At 31.3% G+C, this 20,389-nt stretch overlaps 1 protein-coding gene across 1 annotated transcript; it reads left to right on the top strand.

Moving 5' to 3' along the window:
* Positions 1 to 240: 240 nt before the first annotated feature.
* LOC111675553 (neutral ceramidase) lies at positions 241 to 17,800 on the top strand. The gene is made up of 10 exons (XM_023436335.2): positions 241 to 448; positions 944 to 1,039; positions 11,479 to 11,688; positions 14,222 to 14,368; positions 14,502 to 14,678; positions 14,743 to 15,069; positions 15,127 to 15,336; positions 16,097 to 16,429; positions 16,487 to 17,097; positions 17,154 to 17,800. Exons 3-10 carry the CDS (start codon positions 11,551 to 11,553, stop codon positions 17,335 to 17,337), a joined length of 2,127 nt encoding a protein of 708 aa, XP_023292103.2. The 5' UTR covers positions 241 to 448; positions 944 to 1,039; positions 11,479 to 11,550; the 3' UTR covers positions 17,338 to 17,800.
* The last annotated feature ends 2,589 nt before the right edge of the window (positions 17,801 to 20,389 follow it).

The raw sequence follows: 20,389 nt of genomic DNA, 5'->3' as shown, positions 1-20,389 counted from the left end.
TCGTTGAAATTATGGAACCAAAAATCATACAAATATACTAAAGATTAAAATCTGCATTGGCAACACTGTTATCACTAGCAGTTGCTTTTTGCTCTTTAAGCTTGAGAGAAGAGTATGACAAATGAACGAAAAATCAAATACAAAATGCAAACATAAATAAAACAAAAAGACTGACTGGCTATCCATGCAAACAAATAATGCTGGAAATATAAATGAAATCAACGTTCGGTCAGTTTTGTAAAAATCGTACAAGAAGTTGGCACGTCTTTCGAAACTACGCGGTTTTTAAATGATTTAAAAATAAATAAAATAATACTCATACAATAAAACTGGGTGCAATTGTAACGACAAAAAATTGTTTAACAGTGTAAAATAACATTGATACGATTTAAATATTAGATTTAATTTTGGCTCGCAGCACAGGGTGTTAATTAAACCTTAAATAATTGTAAACGACAAATACATATTTTATATTAGATTTAATTTGTGAATTTCGTATCAAAATATCAAGATCATTAATTCAAAATTATTAATACCTTACTATAATTTCATTTGTCAAGCGTAAAAACACAACACCAACGACAGACGAAACGAACATCATTATCATCCTCATCATTGTCGCCGTGTTCATATTGTAATTGATAAATAACGTGTGATAAATGTGGATTTGACATCAGTTTCTGTACTTTTTGTTTTGTGTGTGTTTTTTTTGCTGTTTGTGCTTTTTTGTGAATTAAAATAAATGAATTATATTGTGTAAATCTTTTTTATATTTATTATTATTATTAAAATTAGTTGTGGAAATAGTATTCAAAGTAAAATACATAGTCACATAGAAAGGTGCAAAAATATTTAAGAAAGAAAAATATTTTTAAAAATATAAAATTACAAAAAATTCCAAAGATAATTATTTATTGTTAAAATTTTTCTTAATAATTTTGAGGTTAAAAATTACAAAAATTTAATTTACTGCTGCATTGCTGGAAAATTTTATAGGATTTATATACAAACATCAGGAACTTAATATTGAACTGATCCGGTAAGTGATTTAAGAACAAAGATTTTATTTCTATAAATGATGAAATTTTTCAAAAAAATATTTACTTAAAAAAATAATGATACGCAATAATCGCGAAAAGAACTGTGATATTTAAAAAATGATTCTACTTTAAAATTGTTTACTCTATATATTGATTGCAATTAATTCCTACTTGATCGATTACCAAATCGACATCAAACCTAATATCTAGGCAACACTCTGTATTTAGCGGGATCAAAGGATATTATTTGTTATGTTAGAACGATCGTATAGAACCTGAACCCTATGCAACTGATTCGTATGAAGCAAGTATTAACAGAATTTGTGGCTAGACATTTGCATCGATCGATTTATATTTCCCTGACTACTATATGTTTCGATCGAAGTAGAACATATAAAATACATACTTTCTAAAAACATTTCCAAATTTGGACAACGGTGAAAAACTAAAATAAAAAATATGTTTGGTGAGGAAATGCACACATATCTCTCCAGGTAACTTAAACGTTATATATGTCATTATATAAGCCTCAGCTTCTGCTTTCTAAATCAGTGGTGAAATTTTAAATTGGTTCAGATTCCACTAAGTTACTGACTTATAAGTGCTTAAAGGTAGGAAAAACCGGGTTTTTGCCCGTAACTCAAGATTTTGGAGGTGTTTGGCCAATTTTCAAAAATATATTCTTGTTCTACTCTGATCCACCTTTCAGAAAAATAGTGTCACTTCCCAGGTATTTCAATTTTCGTTTATTTTGTCTGTCTGTGTAGTCTGACACAATAGCTTGATTGTTTACTTAGGACCATAGTTGGATTTGGGCCAACTATGGGCCCAAGTATTATTTATAAAGAACTTCGCGCCAGCTTTTATAATATAAAATGCCAAAATCAGCTGACATGTTCTTGTGCCGCTTATTGAAGTAGAAAGTAGATCAACTTTAAAATTCTACGCTCTTGTACTTGTAACTTTCAGCATACAAATAGATTGATTCTATTTTATTGACAGAACCGTAGACTGCGATAAAGCGTAGAACGCTTGGTGTGGACCTTTAGCTTTAAGTATTCTATGCGTCAAGATATCCTAAGCTTTTGTACTAGTAATTTGAAGCATACAAATATACTGATTATACTTTTTTTAAATACACGTAGAATACTAGAAAGCGTAGACTATTTATATATTAGTAAGGAGAATGAATATAGAGAAATTAATATGATTTACATATATTTTTGCGTTTACACTATTTGTATAAGACAATAACAAAGTAGAATGAAAACAGCTGTTTCTTTTTTATTTGTTTACATAAAAATACATCCCTGACCTAATGCAACTTGCTTGTTTATTGCATCTTTTTAAAAAGTGAAGAGAGCCATGCAACTATCAAATTTTCCATCCATATTTTCTCTCAATGTAGACTATTCCATCCATTCTTTTCTATACAATAATTTGACAGAACTTGAAACTGTCGTTTTTGGACTGGATCAAATACCGCATTAAAGAACCTAGCGTTTACGGCGGTTTTTATAATCATCTGGCATTGTTTTTGCCTATTTGACGTTTTGTGTAAACGTCAATCTCGAAGAAGAAGAAAATAATTTGACAGATCATACTATTATTTGTGGTATAATGTAAAAGTAGCTTTAAGGAAGAAGAAGAAGAAGAGCTTTAAGGTGGAAGTACACTCCACGAGTTATAGGCTTCAGTCAAAAAATATAAAATAGTTTATTTTCATTTAACAAGTTACTCGCTTTGGCAACTTTCAAGTTTTGACGCGTCGGCAGCTGATCAGAATTGTGTAGAATAAAAATATACTAATATGAAATAAATTTCACCAACAATGAAAGAAAAATATTAAAAATTCATTGTGTAGTGTTTAACTTGCAGCGCGAAAATTTTTAAAAACGTAAAACGCGTTGCCGTCTCAACGCGTGTTATGTATTCCACATTTACAGCGGAGTTTTCAAAGGAAATCTTAAGCTGAGTTTTAGTACCGGTGTTCCCCAACATCAACACATTTTCATAGGATCAACTTCAGTCGTAATTCAGGTCTGAGTTGGGGAACAACTCTCGCGTCATCGCGATTATTTCTTAAACGCGTTCAGGCTTCATTTTGTTGCCTGGCTTTCGACAGTTTTGCGTCTCGCTCGCACTGGTGTAGTGTATTACTTCATATAACTGTTCAAAGTTATATATTGTCTACATTAATCTCGTGCTTTCGTATTACCTCAAGTGAGGTTATGTTTTATTGGTGGAGACCATAAAATACTCACGAGATAACCTGGTGGAGACCATTTAAACTCATATATAAACTGGTGGAGACCATTAAAACTCTGGAACTTTTTTCTAGTGGAGACCATTAATACTTTTGCTGAAATCAAGTCCCGATGCTCCAACTTCCTATATCAAGGTCGGTTGGTGGGGTTTTCTCTGGACAATCGTGTGATAACCTGGCAATATGAGTGCTTAATGCAACGCCATCCTAACTAAAACCCAAAAAAATATGATCAACTTATCATTTTGCCTGCGAATGGTTTATTCATCACCAGAAATGTTCATCATTTAAGTTGCCAACTAGACATGGGTAAAACTCTAATAATCTTAAATAAACTTAGTAATTTATGCTCGTGCAACTCCCAAAGATCAAAATATATACACAAACTCGAATATATCAAATTAAAATAACAAAAAAACTTAATTTAATAAAAAATTATAAAGTACCTTTACATTTATTCATACACGCTTTGCCAAGTTAAATTTGTTTATTATAATTTTGTTTAATAATTTAAAACGATGACAACGACGATGAATAACATAAAAATGTTTGCCACCATTGAATAGATTTCATTCATTTCGATCCATACAATTTTGAATAAGTAAGCTTCTAAATTTGTAAACGTAAAAAGTGAGAATAAAAGGAAATGTTTGCTTTATGGACTTAAATACTCTGCTAACTTTTATTAACCTTTTCATATGATTATTAAATAAAAAAAAGTAAATTTATTTTTAAATCTTTACTCTATACAAACTAATTTTTTATTACTCACCAAGAGTGCAATTTTTTATATAAAATATTTTTATTTTATTATTTTTTTTTATTTTTTCCCATTTTTTATATATTTGTTATACATACGCGTACAACTTGTTGAACAAAATAAATAAATAAAACTCACTTTCAATGTCATTAAGCCGCAGACGCTTGATACTTTTGGTACGAATGTTAAACATAAAAACAACTCAAAGAAAAAAGTATTAAATAAAAAATATATAAATAATTTAATATGCAAATAGTGTTACAATATTAAGCTGAAGTTTAAATAAGTTTAATGCTAGTTTTTGTTGTAAATTTGTTTTGTTTTTTTTTTAATAAAATTCCACTTGTGTTTCTTTGTTTATAAACAAATTACCTGTTTGCAATATTAATTTGTACAATTTTATTACAATTTAATAATTCTGAAACAATTAAAGAATAATTTTAAATACTGATTTGATCTTTTACTTAAGAATTCTACAAATATTCTTGTTTTATTATTTTGGAATAAGTTTTCACTTTAAGGAAATTAAAAAAATGTTTGTTTCCTATTTCCTTATTTAATTTGTTGATATTTAAACGCGCACTTTTGTTTAATTGTGGTTTGTTTAAAATTAATATTTATTTATTTTAAATTGTTAACAAGTTGGTTTTTGTTAAAAGGTTTTGCACATGTGAGTAAACACGTTTTGTTTTTGATTACTTTTCAATTCTGTTTATTTAGCTAGTGACAAAAAAAGTCACGTTTGCAAACTTATGACTTTTTTTTAAAGTATTAGTTGTATCGTATTATAAAGTCGGCCATGCCCGTCTATACTGTACTTACATCACTCTATACATCACTTTAGTGGGGAGGCTATATTGAGTTTGTGCTGAAGTTTACAACTCCTACATATTCGGTTATATCCTTATACCTTAAAGTATACCAATCGGTTCATTTTCCATAAAATTTGGTACTGAAAATAGTAAAAATCATCCCATACAACAAAACCATCCGAAAAAAGAAAGGGTCTTGGAGTTTTAAACAAGCCTTGATAACCTTACCACATTTCGTAAAGATCGGGCCGCTTTTTATCCTAGCTCCCATACAAAGTTCCACTTAGAAAATTACTTGAATGTGCAAAATTTACATATAAGCACTAATATCGCGATGAAATTAAGTATAAATAAATTTTATATAATTTAACAAAATTTTATCGAAATCGGTCCCCGATCCTTCATATAAACACACTTTCAGAAAATTAGTTTTTCGTCCATCAATTGCTTAAATATGTATATCGGAAACAAGGTTATATTGAAGATAAATCAGGCCCATAAAACCGAAAATTTCGAACATTTCTTGAGATATCGTCAGTTAAAATCTGCCCATTATTTCACCTCGTCCCATACAACAGAACCCTTCGGAAAGGAAGAGCGTTGGAGGCAAAACTAAGTTTTATACAACCTTACCACATTTCGTAAAGATCGGGCCGCATTTTATCCTAGCTCCCATACAAAGTCTCACTTAGAAAATTACTTGAATGATCAAAATTTACATATAAACACTAATATCGCGATGAAATTAAGTATAAATAAATTTTGTATACTTTAACAAAATTTAATCGAAATCGGTCCATATTTTCCCCGAGCTTTCATATAAACACACTTTCAGAAAATTAGTTTTTCGCCTATAAATATCGTCAGTATAAACTTTAGCTTAACCGATTTTTTTCAAGAAGTAGATATTTCAATCTATAAATCAATATATACCTCAGAATTTAAGCCCTATGACATAACACATTTTATAAACAAAGATGTCTACACTTTGTTTATAAAATGTGGAGATTTTAAAAAGCTGTATAACATTAAATTTCGAAATGGAAAAATTCTTAAGCCAGGGTCACTATATTTCGACTTTTTTTAAGTTTGGACGGTGTTATGAAACCATTATATATTACTCTGTATAAAAGTTATTTTTTCGTTGCAATTTGTTCTATAGAATCTGACCTCTACTTAAGCCCTGATAATTAAATCTGGGGGTCCACAGTACTCGTCTTTGTGTTAAAGCATTACATGCATTTCAAACGTACTTCACATTCTACTCTTCAAGTTACATGCGACGCTTTTTAAATTAAATTTTTAATTTGTTTTATTTAAACAAAAAAGCTAAAATGTCATTTTTTAAGCCAGCCGCTTGTGACGCATATAAGGAGGCGCGTAGAATGCAAAAGAGCATAAAAAGCGTGATGTGGATCTTCAGTTGAAACTAAACTCATTAACTAAGTAGTCTACGAAGCCATTGGAACTTCTAAATACCTGCGAATGATCTCATTTCTTATGTACTATGGTGCTTTCTTCATAATACTACCCATTTGAGATTGTCTTCTCAGTATATTGCTGAGTATGTGCAAACGCTTTCCTCAGTGTAAACGAGAACTCGTAGCCTCCACTTTTTAACATTATTAAACGAAGTTTTCCAAAGAAATAGAAGCTAAACTTATCCTCATAATAAAAGAGTGGACTCTACGAAGACGGATTACAAAATACTTTTAAGGGACCTTCAAAAATTCATCCCTCACCATTGAAACTTCTAAATGGTGCTAACTTTAGGGTCCTAAAAATTGTTAGTTGTGTTTCCTGTATAATATCGATATTGCTGGTGGATACTGTGTGTACAAACGCTGTTATATGTTACTAATGAGCAAATAGTTCTTATCTGTATAAACGTAACATGTTTACTCTTCAATTCATTTCCAGGAAGGTTCCACTTTCTCTACAATGTCTCCTTACGGCTATGGTAGTTCAATTAAAAAGAAGCTATGTGTGAGTTTTCGTACGAGTTTATAATTGCGGAATCATCAGAAAAACAGAAAGAACACTTCATTTTTGAACAACGGCTTCAATTTAATATTCCGTTGTCACATAATCATTGCCAGTTATGAATGTTAAAGTAAAATATAGACCGATCTTTGTATAATTTAGTTAGGAGATTTTTGTTTTTATAAAACTGTAAAATTAGAGCGCTATAGTTCATGTATTTTTAAGCCAGTAATGAAGGTTATAATCATTTTTTTTTTGAAGGGGAAATAAAAGGTAGAGTCAAATGTGGGTCATTTCTCGTAATATTAGATAGAGAATTTGATTATGCTTCTTATTGTGTTTAAAGAAGTTATGAATGTAAAAATTCGTATAAGAAGCGAAATTTATAGTCAAATATGGCGGCATAACTGTCCTGTTTTAAAATATAAATTGTAGATTTATGAACTTAACTTCAGTGTTACATTAGTCATATATGGACTAAACTATAAAGGATGTTAAGCTAAAAGTTTTGTCAGATCTTACGACGTTGGATGTATGACAATGTCCTGACAACGACAAATATTTAACAACAAGTAAATTGTCATTTCAGACTGTTATAACCGTGGACTGCACAACCGTGGTTGTAAGATAATGATATGCAATTTCATTTGCATATCATTATCTGACTATAAATTGAACTGATAATAGTTCAACAAAAATTGTCAGTTTACACTGTTGTCATATTGTTGTATTGAAAAAGTGGTCAGATCTTTTTTTTTAGCTGGATATGTTCTTTTAATGCCGCGTCTTGATTATTGTCAAATGCATAAAATTAGAACATTGTTTGACCTGGTTCACACTAGGAAACTTTTTTTTGATTTTTCTGGGTCGAAACTCGCAGTTTTAGAAAACATTACATCTGGCGAATGGCTTAAAATCCGATTGGTATTCTTTACGAACTACACTATACAATGCCAAAAAAAGTTGCTTATGTTTCGAACAATAATGTATATATACTTCATACATATTGCTTATTTCAGGGTCAAACAGGCAAAATCAAGTTTTAACATCTGTTAACTAAGTATTTTATTGAAAACAATCATTTATATTTGCGAATAAAAAACGTACGAAATTTTAAAATGCCCAGATTGTAGAGTTAAACTTAAAGGAATTTTACAAGTAGTTTTACGTTGTGCAATGTTTTAACTTGAAACATGTTTAAATTTTAAAAGAAGTTTAACTTGATTGCTGAGTAAATATATAATCTGATACATAAACAATTGTCTTTTCAGCAGAAACTTTTGACATTCAATTACTGATTAACATGCTCTATTTCAATGATAACAACATATTCATTAGAAGTAGTTAAGTAATGGATGAATTATTGTTATGCATAGAAGTATTTAAGTAATAAAAAGCATTAATAAATATTTTGTAGGTCGAGTATTAGATTTTATTTCATTATGGTAAGAAATAGGAATTACCATCCCTATCCGGATTTCTTATTACTTAGTTACTACACAGCAAGTTAAGCCTTGCTGTTAGATTAAAGTCGAACTTTAACCGATAATTGTGTTTTTCAGTTATGGATTTAGATCAGTATTCTCTTTTAGTATTGCCAACTTTTTTTGTCAAAAACATAAACAATGAACAGCTGTTTTTTATAAAAATTAAATTTGTAAATTGAACAAATTTAGAAAGAAATAAACATGAAAAACAATTATATTAATAAAACAAATAAAAAATACTATTTACTTTAAATTATAAGACTTTCTTCTTCCGAATTCATTATTTTATTGTTTTTGTTAATTGTCTTTTCTCACTTATAACATAGGTTTAATTGGCTTATAACACTCAGTTAAACAAAAATTGCTGTTAAATTTAACTCGTAACAAATTATGCGAACTTTAATTGATAATTGTGTTTTTTAGTTATGGATTTAAGATCATTTAACTTCGTTAGTATTGTCAACTTTTCAGTCGAAAACATAAACAATGAACAGCTGTTTTTGCAAATATCAGTTTTGTTAAATATAAAATTTTAGAAAAAATATAAATAAATAAATAACTAAATAAATAACTAAATAAATAAATAAATAAACAAGTAGGAAAGTATAGTCGGGCATGGCCGACCATATAATACCCTACACCATGAGTATATTTTTAAAATTTTTATTTTTTATAAAGAAACTTTTATGTTGAATATTACCATAAATCCAAAATATTTAAGCAATTTATTAGTAAAAAACTAAAATTTTTAAATGAGGCTTTATATAGGTCAAATATGGGCCGATCTTCAGTAAATTTTGGAAAAGGATATATTTTTAAATAACAGTTAGTTTTGTTGAGTTTCATTGCGATACAAATGGTTACAAGTCAATTTTAGACGTTTAAGACATTTTTTGAAGGGGGGTTTGTATGAGGGCTAGGGTCAAATAAGGGCCGATCCTTTCGAAAATCTGCAGTGTCATTTATATTTATATAAATACCTCTATAAACTTATTTGCGCGAATTTTTAGAGAGATAATAGAACATTTGACTTAATTATGGCATAAAAAGTTCAAACCGGGAGGTACGGTTGTATGGGGACTAGGTGAAATAATGGACCGATTCCCTGTGCCAAAAAACATGCTTGGTCATAAAATTTTCTTGAAAATTGTGACCTGTACCTTGCACACAAGGTTTACATGGACAGCCAGCCAGCCGGACAGACGGAAGGACGGACATGTCTTAATCGACTCAAAAAATGATTCTGAATCAATAGGTATACTTTAAGGTGGGTATTGGACCCATATTTTTGTATGTTACAAACATCAGCACAAACGTATAATACCCTCCCCACTATAGTGGTGTAAGGTATAAAAAGAAATAATAAAATTACTACTAATAAAATTACTATTTCTTCTTCCGAATTTATTATTTTATTGTGATTTCATTGATTATGTTTTGTCTCTTATAACTTAGGTTTAATTGGCAATTAAACTCAGTTAAACTAAGATAATAAGTAACTTTACAAATTACTAAAAAACACAAAACATATGTATATTAAACTAGGTTTAACCCGAGAATGAAGATTATCTTTATCAGAAAAACCCTCCCTAAGATAATAAGTAATGTTACTGATTACTAAAAACACAAAACATAGATTTAACTGGGTTTAAACAAGGAATGTAGATTATATATGTATATCGGAAAACCCGCCCTTATAAAAACAAGTATATCTATATTTTTTAAACATCTAGTTTGATTTAAGTCACACAGGCCAACAAAATTTTGAGAAATTCGAAACTGAGAAACCAAAGAATTACATCTAAATTTTAAAGTCTACATTTGGATTTTCAGTTGATAAGCTTTTACATGTTACAAGCAGGACGCGATATATTGAAAACCTGATACGATGAGACTTGGTTAGGATTAAGCGCTGCTCAAGACGTTAAGAAAAAATGCTTTGTTATCTCGGTTCGAAATTTGTTGGCTGTTGTTATTTAATCGTAAATGCATACAATGTCGGTTAGTGTTTTAATAAGCGATAACTATAGAATATATTAAATAATTCTGAAATACGATCTACTTCCAGATATGCATACAATACTTATGCAATGAGTAAGTATTTTCATTGATAAATCATACGTAATTTATCTACTGACAGCAGTAATTCATTGATAAAATTTTATATGTATTAAAATGATTTTTTTTCTTATTTTCTTATTAATTTCTTGCAGTACAAAAGAAAAAACAAAATAAAAAGTTCATTAAACCTCTTTGTTCTTTATTTATAAATATAAACAATAAACATGCTTTTGTTATTATTTTTTTAATTGTTTTTGTGCGATGTAAATAAGTTGAACAATAACAATAAAACTGTTATTTTCTGATTTGAAACTTAGAAATATCGACTACAGTAGTGGGCATAAAAATAGCAAAAGTAAAAATTTTAAAAACAATTTTGAACCCAACTTGGTTAACATAATAGAACATATAAAGTAATTATGAACAAAAAAGCCCTACTCGGGAGGTTACGATTGTTTGGGGGCTAGGCGAAATAATGAGCCGATTTCAATCATTTTTAATAGCTTTTGTCCTTGGGTCAAGAGAAGAGTATTTTCCGAATTTCTTCAAAATATCTGAAAATTGTGACTTAATAAACTAAGAAAGTAATTACGAACCGATTAGTATAATTTAGGGTAGGTGTAGGAACAGCCGCGGATCCAGCTCGAGTGATTGGGGAAGAGGGCGTAACATTTTTGTTTTTCATTTATTTAGCTTTTTCCTCATTTGTGTATTTTGTATAAAAAGTTATGGGAGGGGGGAATTTCCTTTTTTCCTCCGTAAATCCGCGCCTGTGAAGGACCAATAGTGTAACAAACATCAGCACAAATGTGCAATTCCTCTTCCCACTATAGTGGTCCAATGTATAATAAGTAAATGACAGTCTATAACAAGTAAAAACGGAAAAACTATTATGTACTGATTCCACTTTTGCTCTCCACTGTTTGTCGTCTTATCATGTAAAATACTTCGTTATTTATTAATAATTATTTGTTTTTAAACAATTCTATAATTTTATCTTTTAAATTATAATGCAAACTTTATTTTAAATATATTAGTAATAATTTGTATTTCTTTATTTCTTTTACAGTTTCAATCCCGTTCGGTTGTATATATTCGAATCCTTTCCTTATGATTTGTTAAACGATTCGCATTGGAAATAATGAACTACAATTATTATAGTATAGCCAGTTTATTGGCATTATTATGCCTTACATCGGGGATATGGCAAACGACGGAAGCCTATCAAATCGGTTTGGGTAGAGCTGATATAACGGGTCCACCTGTGGAAATTAATTTTGTAAGTATTAATCTTAGATTCAAAAAGTTATAGAAAATAGTAAAATATATGTTTGATTACAACTTATATCGATTGCTTCTCTATCGTCTTTAGCTTTTTGTCGTAATTGTTATGTTTCATGCCCTTAAAGGTCAATTGTGCAGGACACACAGTTTTTAGCCCAGAGAACAAAGTATATTTTTCTATTAGCCACGATTTAGGATTTAATGGTTTAATGGTATTGAAGGCCAATTATAAAAATAGTTTTTAATTTTTTTCTAAAGGATTAACCAGCGCTGAATCGGATTAATGATAAAATTATGTGATTTATAACTTTAAAGGCTAGATTCGGATCATTAAGAAAAGTATATTTGCCTTGTGGTTTTGACGTTTTTAGGGAAAACTTTTACAACAGACAAACTGCTTCTTTAGACGCAATCATACGTGCAAGATATGATTGGGGCCATAAGCACTATATCAACCAAAGATCTGGAAATATTACTATACGTTATATAAGACGGCATTAAACACAAAAGTCTCTTAACTTTAAGAGCCTTTATCTAGCGCGAACCCTTTAGGATTCATCATCAATATATACTGGAGACATCGGAAAGCTGTACACAAATACCGGAACCGGAGTTAAAAATCAAATACAGGACATGTCAGGAACTATTATCTAAAGTTCGACTTATCATGTTCAAAGTCCCTAAACTGAGGCACAAAACGGTCCGGCCTTAAGTTAGCGCGAACCCGTTAGGGTTGGTCATCAATATATACTGGAGACATCGGAAAGCTATACACAAATACCGGACCCATTTAAAAATCAGATACAGGACATGTCAGGAACTATTATCTAAAGATCGAATTGTCATGTTCAAGCGGAACATTAGAGAAAAACAAGTAAGAATCTGTTGCCACACGAAAGTCCCTAAACTGAGGCACAAAACGGTCCGGCCTTAAGTTCTACATTGAAACCTATAACATTAATAACGAAAAGTGTAAACTCGTTTAAATTAAATATGGCGCCAAAAGCAATATCATGTTAAAATTTTAAAAACCGTGTATTGGACTATAAACTAGTATCAACCGAATGCTCTCAGAGTTGTAATCAATGCATTTGTTGACCGTCCTGGCACCCATATAGAACAAAATTTGCTTAATAAAGGGAAGTAAACTGGAAAGTTAACCGACAATCACAAGAGTGTTAACTCCATTAAAATGAATATTGCACTGACGGCAATATCAGGTAATAAGTTTAAATCTAAGGCCGTATTGGAGTTTAAAAGAGTATCAACCAAATACTGTCCAAGTTATAGACTCTGCATCTAAAAGGACACTCGGGAATGATTGGACGCTATGCGAATTATTCCCTACCGTTCTGGCACCTATATGATACAAAGTTAAGAGGCTACCCACTTGAAATAATAAAACCAAGTCCATGTTTAGTTACATTCACAACTATAAAAATTTGGACGAGCGGATTCAGTCGTATATGGAGCACATTTGCAATGGGACTGTGGAGCATTTTATTTGTCATGGCCAAAATTCCAACGAAATTTGATTCAAATATCTTGAGTGCGATCCCAGCAGTTCGACCGGACAGTCCCGAACTGACCACTTAACCTACCACTTGTGGTGGCCCCTAGCCACCTGACTACCTAGGTGACCAACCATTTTAACATGGGCTTGTCCTACGAGGAAGTCAATCGTCACTCTACACCCTACAAAAAGACAGTAAAGAGACGATTGCCTCCGCTCTCGCTTACAAAGGGGACACTAAAGTGACGACTGCCTTCATTCTTGTTTACAAAGAGTTTATTTGTGACGAAAGACGAAAAACATACGAATTGGAGTCAGCCAGGTGGTAAGATATTAATGGAACTAAAATTTAAAAATTTCAAGTGTCTACTTTCTAGAATACAATGGGACAATAATGTGACTATTGAACCGAAAGATATAAATTTGAGTCAACCAGATGGTGGCATATTAGTAGAAAGTAATAATCATTTCTCCATAATATGGGTAAAATAACTACTTTGGGAAGTACAACAAAAAAAACTACTTTTAAGAGTATAATCTCTAGGTTACTTAGGGACAGTAAGGAGACGACTGTCTCCGCTCCCGCTTACAAAGTGGGCACTAAAGTGACGACTGTCTTCATTCTCGATTACAAAGGGTACATTCGTGATGAATGACCCAAAACATACGAATTACGATCATCCAGGTGGTTAACTATTAGTGGAAATTACTGTCTTTTTCGTATGCATTGACTCTTTGTCGAGTTGCTGGGTATGCCATTTCTCAGATTTAGAAAACTGAGTTTCAGAACGATAATAAATTTAGAAAAGCATAATAGGCTCGATATTAATGTCCCTGACCTTTTTTAAAGATAATTAGTTTAATAAATATAATATTCATATGTATATAAATAAATAACTTTTCCCCGAGGAAGAAAAAGAACTTGGTCATCCAATCTTAAACATTAAGTTAAAATTATTTTGAAAATTCCAGCAAGTTTAACAATATATTTATTAAAATCTTAATTATCTTTCAGATGGGCTATGCCAGCATCAAACAAGTTGGCCGAGGCATACACTTGAGACAATTCGCCCGTGCTTTTGTGGTGGAAGATGAAAATAATAAACGTATAGCCTTTGTGTCGGTAGATGCCGGTATGATGGGCTATGGCGTGAAGCGTGAGGTAATTAAATTACTCATAAAAAAACATGTAAAAAATAAAAATAATTTTAATTATTTTGTTCGTGTTTTACATGTTAAATGTTAACAGCAAATCTAACATTAAAAAAATAACAAAAAATATATTTTAATTATAGGTAATTAAACGTTTGAAAGCACGTTATGGAGATATTTACACCAATGAAAACGTTGTAATTAGTGGTACACATACTCATGGTGCACCCGGTGGTTTTCTAATGCATCTTTTATATGATATATCCATTTTGGGCTTTGTTCCTCAAACTTTTGAGGCCATGGCTAATGGTATTTATTTGGTAAGAGAATTTATTTATAACTTAAGAGTAAAATTACTATTTTGATTCTTTTATATGTTGTTAGAGTATTAAACGTGCCACCGATAATATGGTAGATGGCAGAATATATCTTTCTCGCACTGTTATCCTCAATGTTAATATCAATCGTTCCCCCACCTCATATTTACGCAACCCTGCCGAGGAACGTGCCCAATATGAACATGATGTGGACAAAGAACTGACCCAATTGCGTTTTGTCGATCATGAGAATAATATAATGGGTGTTTTCAATTGGTATGCTGTGCATGCTACTTCCATGAATAATACCAATAAATTGGTATCCAGTGATAATGTGGGTTATGCTTCTTTACTATTGGAAAAGGAATATAATGCTAATAAAGTGCCCGGAAAGGTGAGCAATAATGGATTTTAATTAATGGAAGTTATTAAATATATTTTCTATTTAAAGGGTAAATTTGTAGGGGCTTTCTGTTCCTCCAATTTGGGTGATGTTTCCCCTAATATTTTGGGTCCTAAATGTTCTCTTACCGGCAATCCCTGTGATTTGCTTACTTCTAAATGTCCCGTCAAAGAAGGTGAATGTTTTGCTTCTGGTCCTGGTAAAGATATGTTCGAGAGTACGAAAATTATTGGTGAACGTTTAGCTGAAGGTGCTTTGGTAAGTGGTGATTTTTATACATTAATCCATATATTAGATACTACTATACTCATTAATGTTTCAACATTACATTTGGAATAGAACTAAAATAGAACTCGAACTCAACTAAAACTGAACAAGAACTGAACAAGAACTGAACTAGAACTGAGCTAGAACTGAACTAGAACTGAACTAGAACTGAACTAGAACTGAACTAGAACTGAACTAGAACCGAACTAGAGCTGAACTAGAACTGAACTAGAACTGAACTAGAACTGAACTAGAACTGAACTAGAACTGAACTAGAACTGAACTAGAACTGAACTAGAACTGAACTAGAACTGAACTAGAACTGAACTAGAACTGAACTAGAACTGAACTAGAACTAAACTAGAACTGAACTGATCTAGAACTAAACTAGAATAGAACTAGAACTGTAATAGAACTAAACTAGAACTGAACTAGAACTGAACTAGAACTGAAATAGAACTGAACTAGAACTGAACTAGAACTGAACTAGAACTGAACTAGAACTGAACTAGAACTGAACTAGAACTAAACTAGAACTGAACTAGAACTGAACTAGAACCGAACTAGAACTGAACTAGAACTGAACTAGAACTGAACTAGAACTGAACTAGAACTAAACTAGAACTTAAATAGAACTGAACTAGAATTGAACTAGAACTGGAACTGAACTAGAATTGAACTAGAACTGAAAAATTCTAATCTCATAAACACTAAATTAAAAAAAAGAAGTTATCTGTCCCCCTTTCTGTAGCGATTACTTAACGAAGCCAGCGAAGAAGACAATAATGGACGTGAAATTACCGGCGATTTAAATTATATACATCAATTTGTTGATATGCCCAATTACAATGGCACCACCTACAGTCCTCTCTTGCGTAAAATTGATAAAATTCGTGGCTGTCAGCCGGCTATGGGTTATAGTTTTGCTGCAGGTACTACAGATGGTCCTGGTGCTTTTAATTTTGAACAGGGTACCTTAACGGAAAATGCTATGTGGAATTTAGTGCGTGATTTTATTGTACCTCCCACACAGGATGATATATCCTGTCATTCACCAAAACCTATACTTTTAGCTACCGGCAGGGTAAGTTGAAATAAATAAACTGAAATATAAACTATTAATAGTTTAACATTCCCTCAGGCTACTTTCCCTTATGAATGGCAACCGAAAATAGTACCCACTCAAATAGTGCAAATTGGTGATTTGATTATTACCGCAGTGCCTGGTGAATTTACAACCATGGCTGGTAGACGTTTGCGTAATAAAGTGAGAGCTGTAGCAGCTGCTACTGGTGGCAAATATGTTGATGTTATATTGGCGGGTCTATCAAATCTCTATTCCAGTTATATAACCACACCAGAAGAGTACCAGGCTCAACGTTATGAGGCCGCCTCAACAATTTTCGGTCCCAATACACATACCATATACATGGATGTATTTGAACGTTTAACCAAGGCCATGTTAAGAGGAGAAATTGTAGATCCTGGTCCAAATCCACCTTACATGAATGATCGTATGTTGTCCATGAATACAGGTGTTATATTCGATGGTCATCCTTTGGACAAAGATTTCGGTTATGTCAAGAAACAACCCAAAAAACAATATAAAATTAATGATACCGTAGAGGTTACTTTCGTATCGGGCAATCCACGTAATAATCTGTTCCATGAGAAAACATATCTTGCGGTAGAACGTAAAATCAATGAAGAAAGATGGAAAGTTGTGCACACCGATGCCAGTTGGGACACTAAGTAAAATAAAATAAAAAATTTGTTAAATTCTTAAATTAATTCATGTTTTTTTGCAGATTCATTTGGGAACGTACACATTTGATTTTGGGTTTCAGTGATGTTCACATACATTGGTCCATTGGACCCAATACATTACCCGGTGAATATCGTATACGTCACTTTGGCAATTACAAATACATTTTAGGTGGCATCTTTCCCTACGAAGGCCAAACACATTCCTTTACGGTTATAGAAGACTAAAGTACCAAAAAGTATTTTACGCATAATAGTGTTATAATGGAGTCATCCCTCTATCTAGAGGATCTAGTGTTGTTTGTGCTGTTTGGTCTAGTCACAGACTGTATGCTTCAGGGTGTAAATATTTAAAGAAAAAACAAAAAAAAAAACAAAATATTTTTATAAAAAAAGAATTGTTTTAGCAATTTTTTTTCAATATTTATTAATTAATTTTTGTTAAAATTTTGTATATAAATTAGAGAATAATTTAATATTCTATTAAAAGCTATATGCATACAACCAAATACTTTATTCATAAAAAAAATAACGAAATTTAATTAAAAATGTTTATGTTTTATGATTTTGTAAACTTGTTAACAAAATTTATTAGTTTCTTTTTATGAATTAAGTGCGATAATTTATAATTCCTACTTATTAAAGCTTTATTTTTATAAATATGTAAATAAATTATAGTTATACAAAAAAATTGGAGGTTTTTTTATAATTCAAAAAATAAATTAATAAAAAAATCTTTCAGAATCCAAACATTGGGCTAAAGTCTTTAAAAAAGAAGCGACATTCTCCGAATCTTTGAAGCAGTTTGAAAAACTATACAGATACCTATAGTTCGAGGAATATTGAATCAAGTACTTGATTTTTGAATCAAGTCCTTTAAAAATCGATCCATTAGAATAAGGGTGAGTTTTTCTGATAAAGATAATCTTCATTCTTTGGTTAAACTTGGTTTAATTTATGTTTCGTGTTTTTTCAGTTATCAGTAAAGTTATTTATTATCTTAGTTTAACTGAGTGTAATTGGCCAATTAAACTCAAGTTATAAGTGAGAAAACACAATTAACAAAAACGATAAAACAATGATTTCGGATGAAAAATTGCAATTTTTGATTGGTTTTGTTTTGTTTTATTATTTTTTTTTGGTTTTAATTAGGATGGCGGTGCGTTAAGCACTCATATTGCCAAGTTATCACACGTTTGTCCAGAGAAAACCCCACCAACCTTCATATAGGAAGTTGGAACATACGGACTTGTATGCTCATCAAAAGTATTAATGGTCTCCACCAGAAAAAAGTTAAAGAGTTTTAATGGCCTCCACCAGTTTATATTTGAGGTGATACGAAAGCACGAGGTTAATGTAGACAACATATAACTTTGAACAGTTATATGAAGTAATACACTACACCAGTGTGAGCGAGACGCAAAACTGTCGAAAGCCATGCAACAAAAACAAGCCTGAACGCGTTTAAGAAATAATCGCGATGACGCGAGAGTTGTTCCCCAGCTCAGACCTGAATTAACATTTTTCCAAAAATTTTCATTTTACAAAAGTATTATTTGCAAAACACAGCTGTTCATTGTTTATGTTTTTGAGTGAAAAGTTGGCCATACTAACAAAGTTAACTGAACTTAAATCCATAACTGAAAAACAAAATCATCGGTAAAAGTCCGCCTTAATTTGTTCCAAGTTTAATCTAACAGAAAGTTAAGCCCAGTTAAACTAAGTAGTAAGAAACCCGCCATAAATATATCAATAGATTATTTATTTTTTAACAATTACTCGAAATTTAAACATTGGGAGCCTCTAAGGGAAGGAGAAATCTAGAAGAAATATAAAACATATAACAACATTAGGACCCTTGCTGTCAAAAACATACAAATGGATTGGCTTTGTAAGCTTTGGGAGACTTTTGTCTCCTTAGAACCTTTAACGCTTTTTGACTCAAAGGTTAGGTGATAATACGTAATATCATCCTTCGATTTTCTGTGATCTTCTGAAACATCTTCTTAGACACACTCCTCTATGTCTGTATGGTTAACAATGTTTTTATCACTTCTATAATCATTGGTTCTTCTTCATCCTAATTGATATTAGATACAAATTATGAAGTTTTTGTTATGAGATGAGGATTCAGTGTCAGTTTTTAAATAAGGATTGTTTTTGTTAATTTTGGGGAAAACTAAGGGGATTTAAAAAAAAAAAAATTGGATTTTTTGGGATTTCCTCCTAAGATTGTGGACATATGTCAAAATTTTCCTAGCAACACTGAACGCAGCAAAACTTGCTGTGGCTACAAAATTGCATGGTAAATTTTTCTCTTAGATTGCAGCAAATAAGCGAAAGAACAATAATATGTTATTATGCGCCATCTATGTTTCATTACACTTAAATGTATGTTTATCACAGACACTTTTTCGACTGTTCATCTCGTTCACAAACCAACAATTTACATAACTTGGCAGCACTTTTTTAAACAAACATCAAAAAGATTTAGAGTGGTGGGGGGCTAAAGATTTTGTTAATTTAGTTTTTTCCTTGAGTGCAGTGGTGTTGTCAGAAAATGTTGACTCATGACGTCCCCAATCTTTGGCTCGTAGTACCAAGGGTTCTATAAATCGACTTTCGAAAAATCAAAAGACTTTTTTGTTCAAAAATGTCGAAAAGTCTACTATAGTCTGTGAAAAAAATCGAAAAGTGGACTTTGTTAATAAAAGTTGATAAGTCGAAAAAGGTCGATAAATCAAAAAAGGTCGATAAGTCGAAAAGTCGTAAAAAATCGAAAACTCGAAAATTGTAGAAACAAGTCAAAAAATAGTCGAAAATTTTAAAAAAGTGGAAAAAAAGTTAAAAACTCTAAAATAGTCGAAAAACACGAAAAAAGTCAAAAAAGTCGAAAAAACTCGAAAATTCGAAAAGTCGACTATTTATAAAATACTTATAATCGAAAAGTCTAAAAATCGACTTTTTATTAAATGAAAAAAAGTCGAAAAGTCGACTTTTCGTTTCAACTATAGAACCCTAGTAGTGCCCGAAATTCCCCAAAAACCATCATCATGTCTCAGCGAGACGTGTCTCACAAAATGCTTCAGAGTAGAAATACAAACCTGAGTCAGATACTAAACCTGATTTTCTCTGGGAACCAGAATTGCGTTTTCTGTACCGCAAGAAAATACCGCGGCTGCGTTTGTGGATTTTGTAGTCATACATAGTTGCTTTTATATATCATGGTTTATTTATTTACCACTTGGCAACTCTAAATGTAAATGAGAAAAAATTCGTA

The sequence above is a fragment of the Lucilia cuprina genome, chromosome 4 (assembly GCF_022045245.1).
Source record: "Lucilia cuprina isolate Lc7/37 chromosome 4, ASM2204524v1, whole genome shotgun sequence".
In the NCBI taxonomy this organism is placed as follows: Eukaryota; Metazoa; Arthropoda; class Insecta; order Diptera; family Calliphoridae; genus Lucilia; species Lucilia cuprina.
The sequence above is the reverse complement of the archived record's forward strand: the minus strand, read 5'-3'. Positions and strand labels throughout refer to the sequence as shown.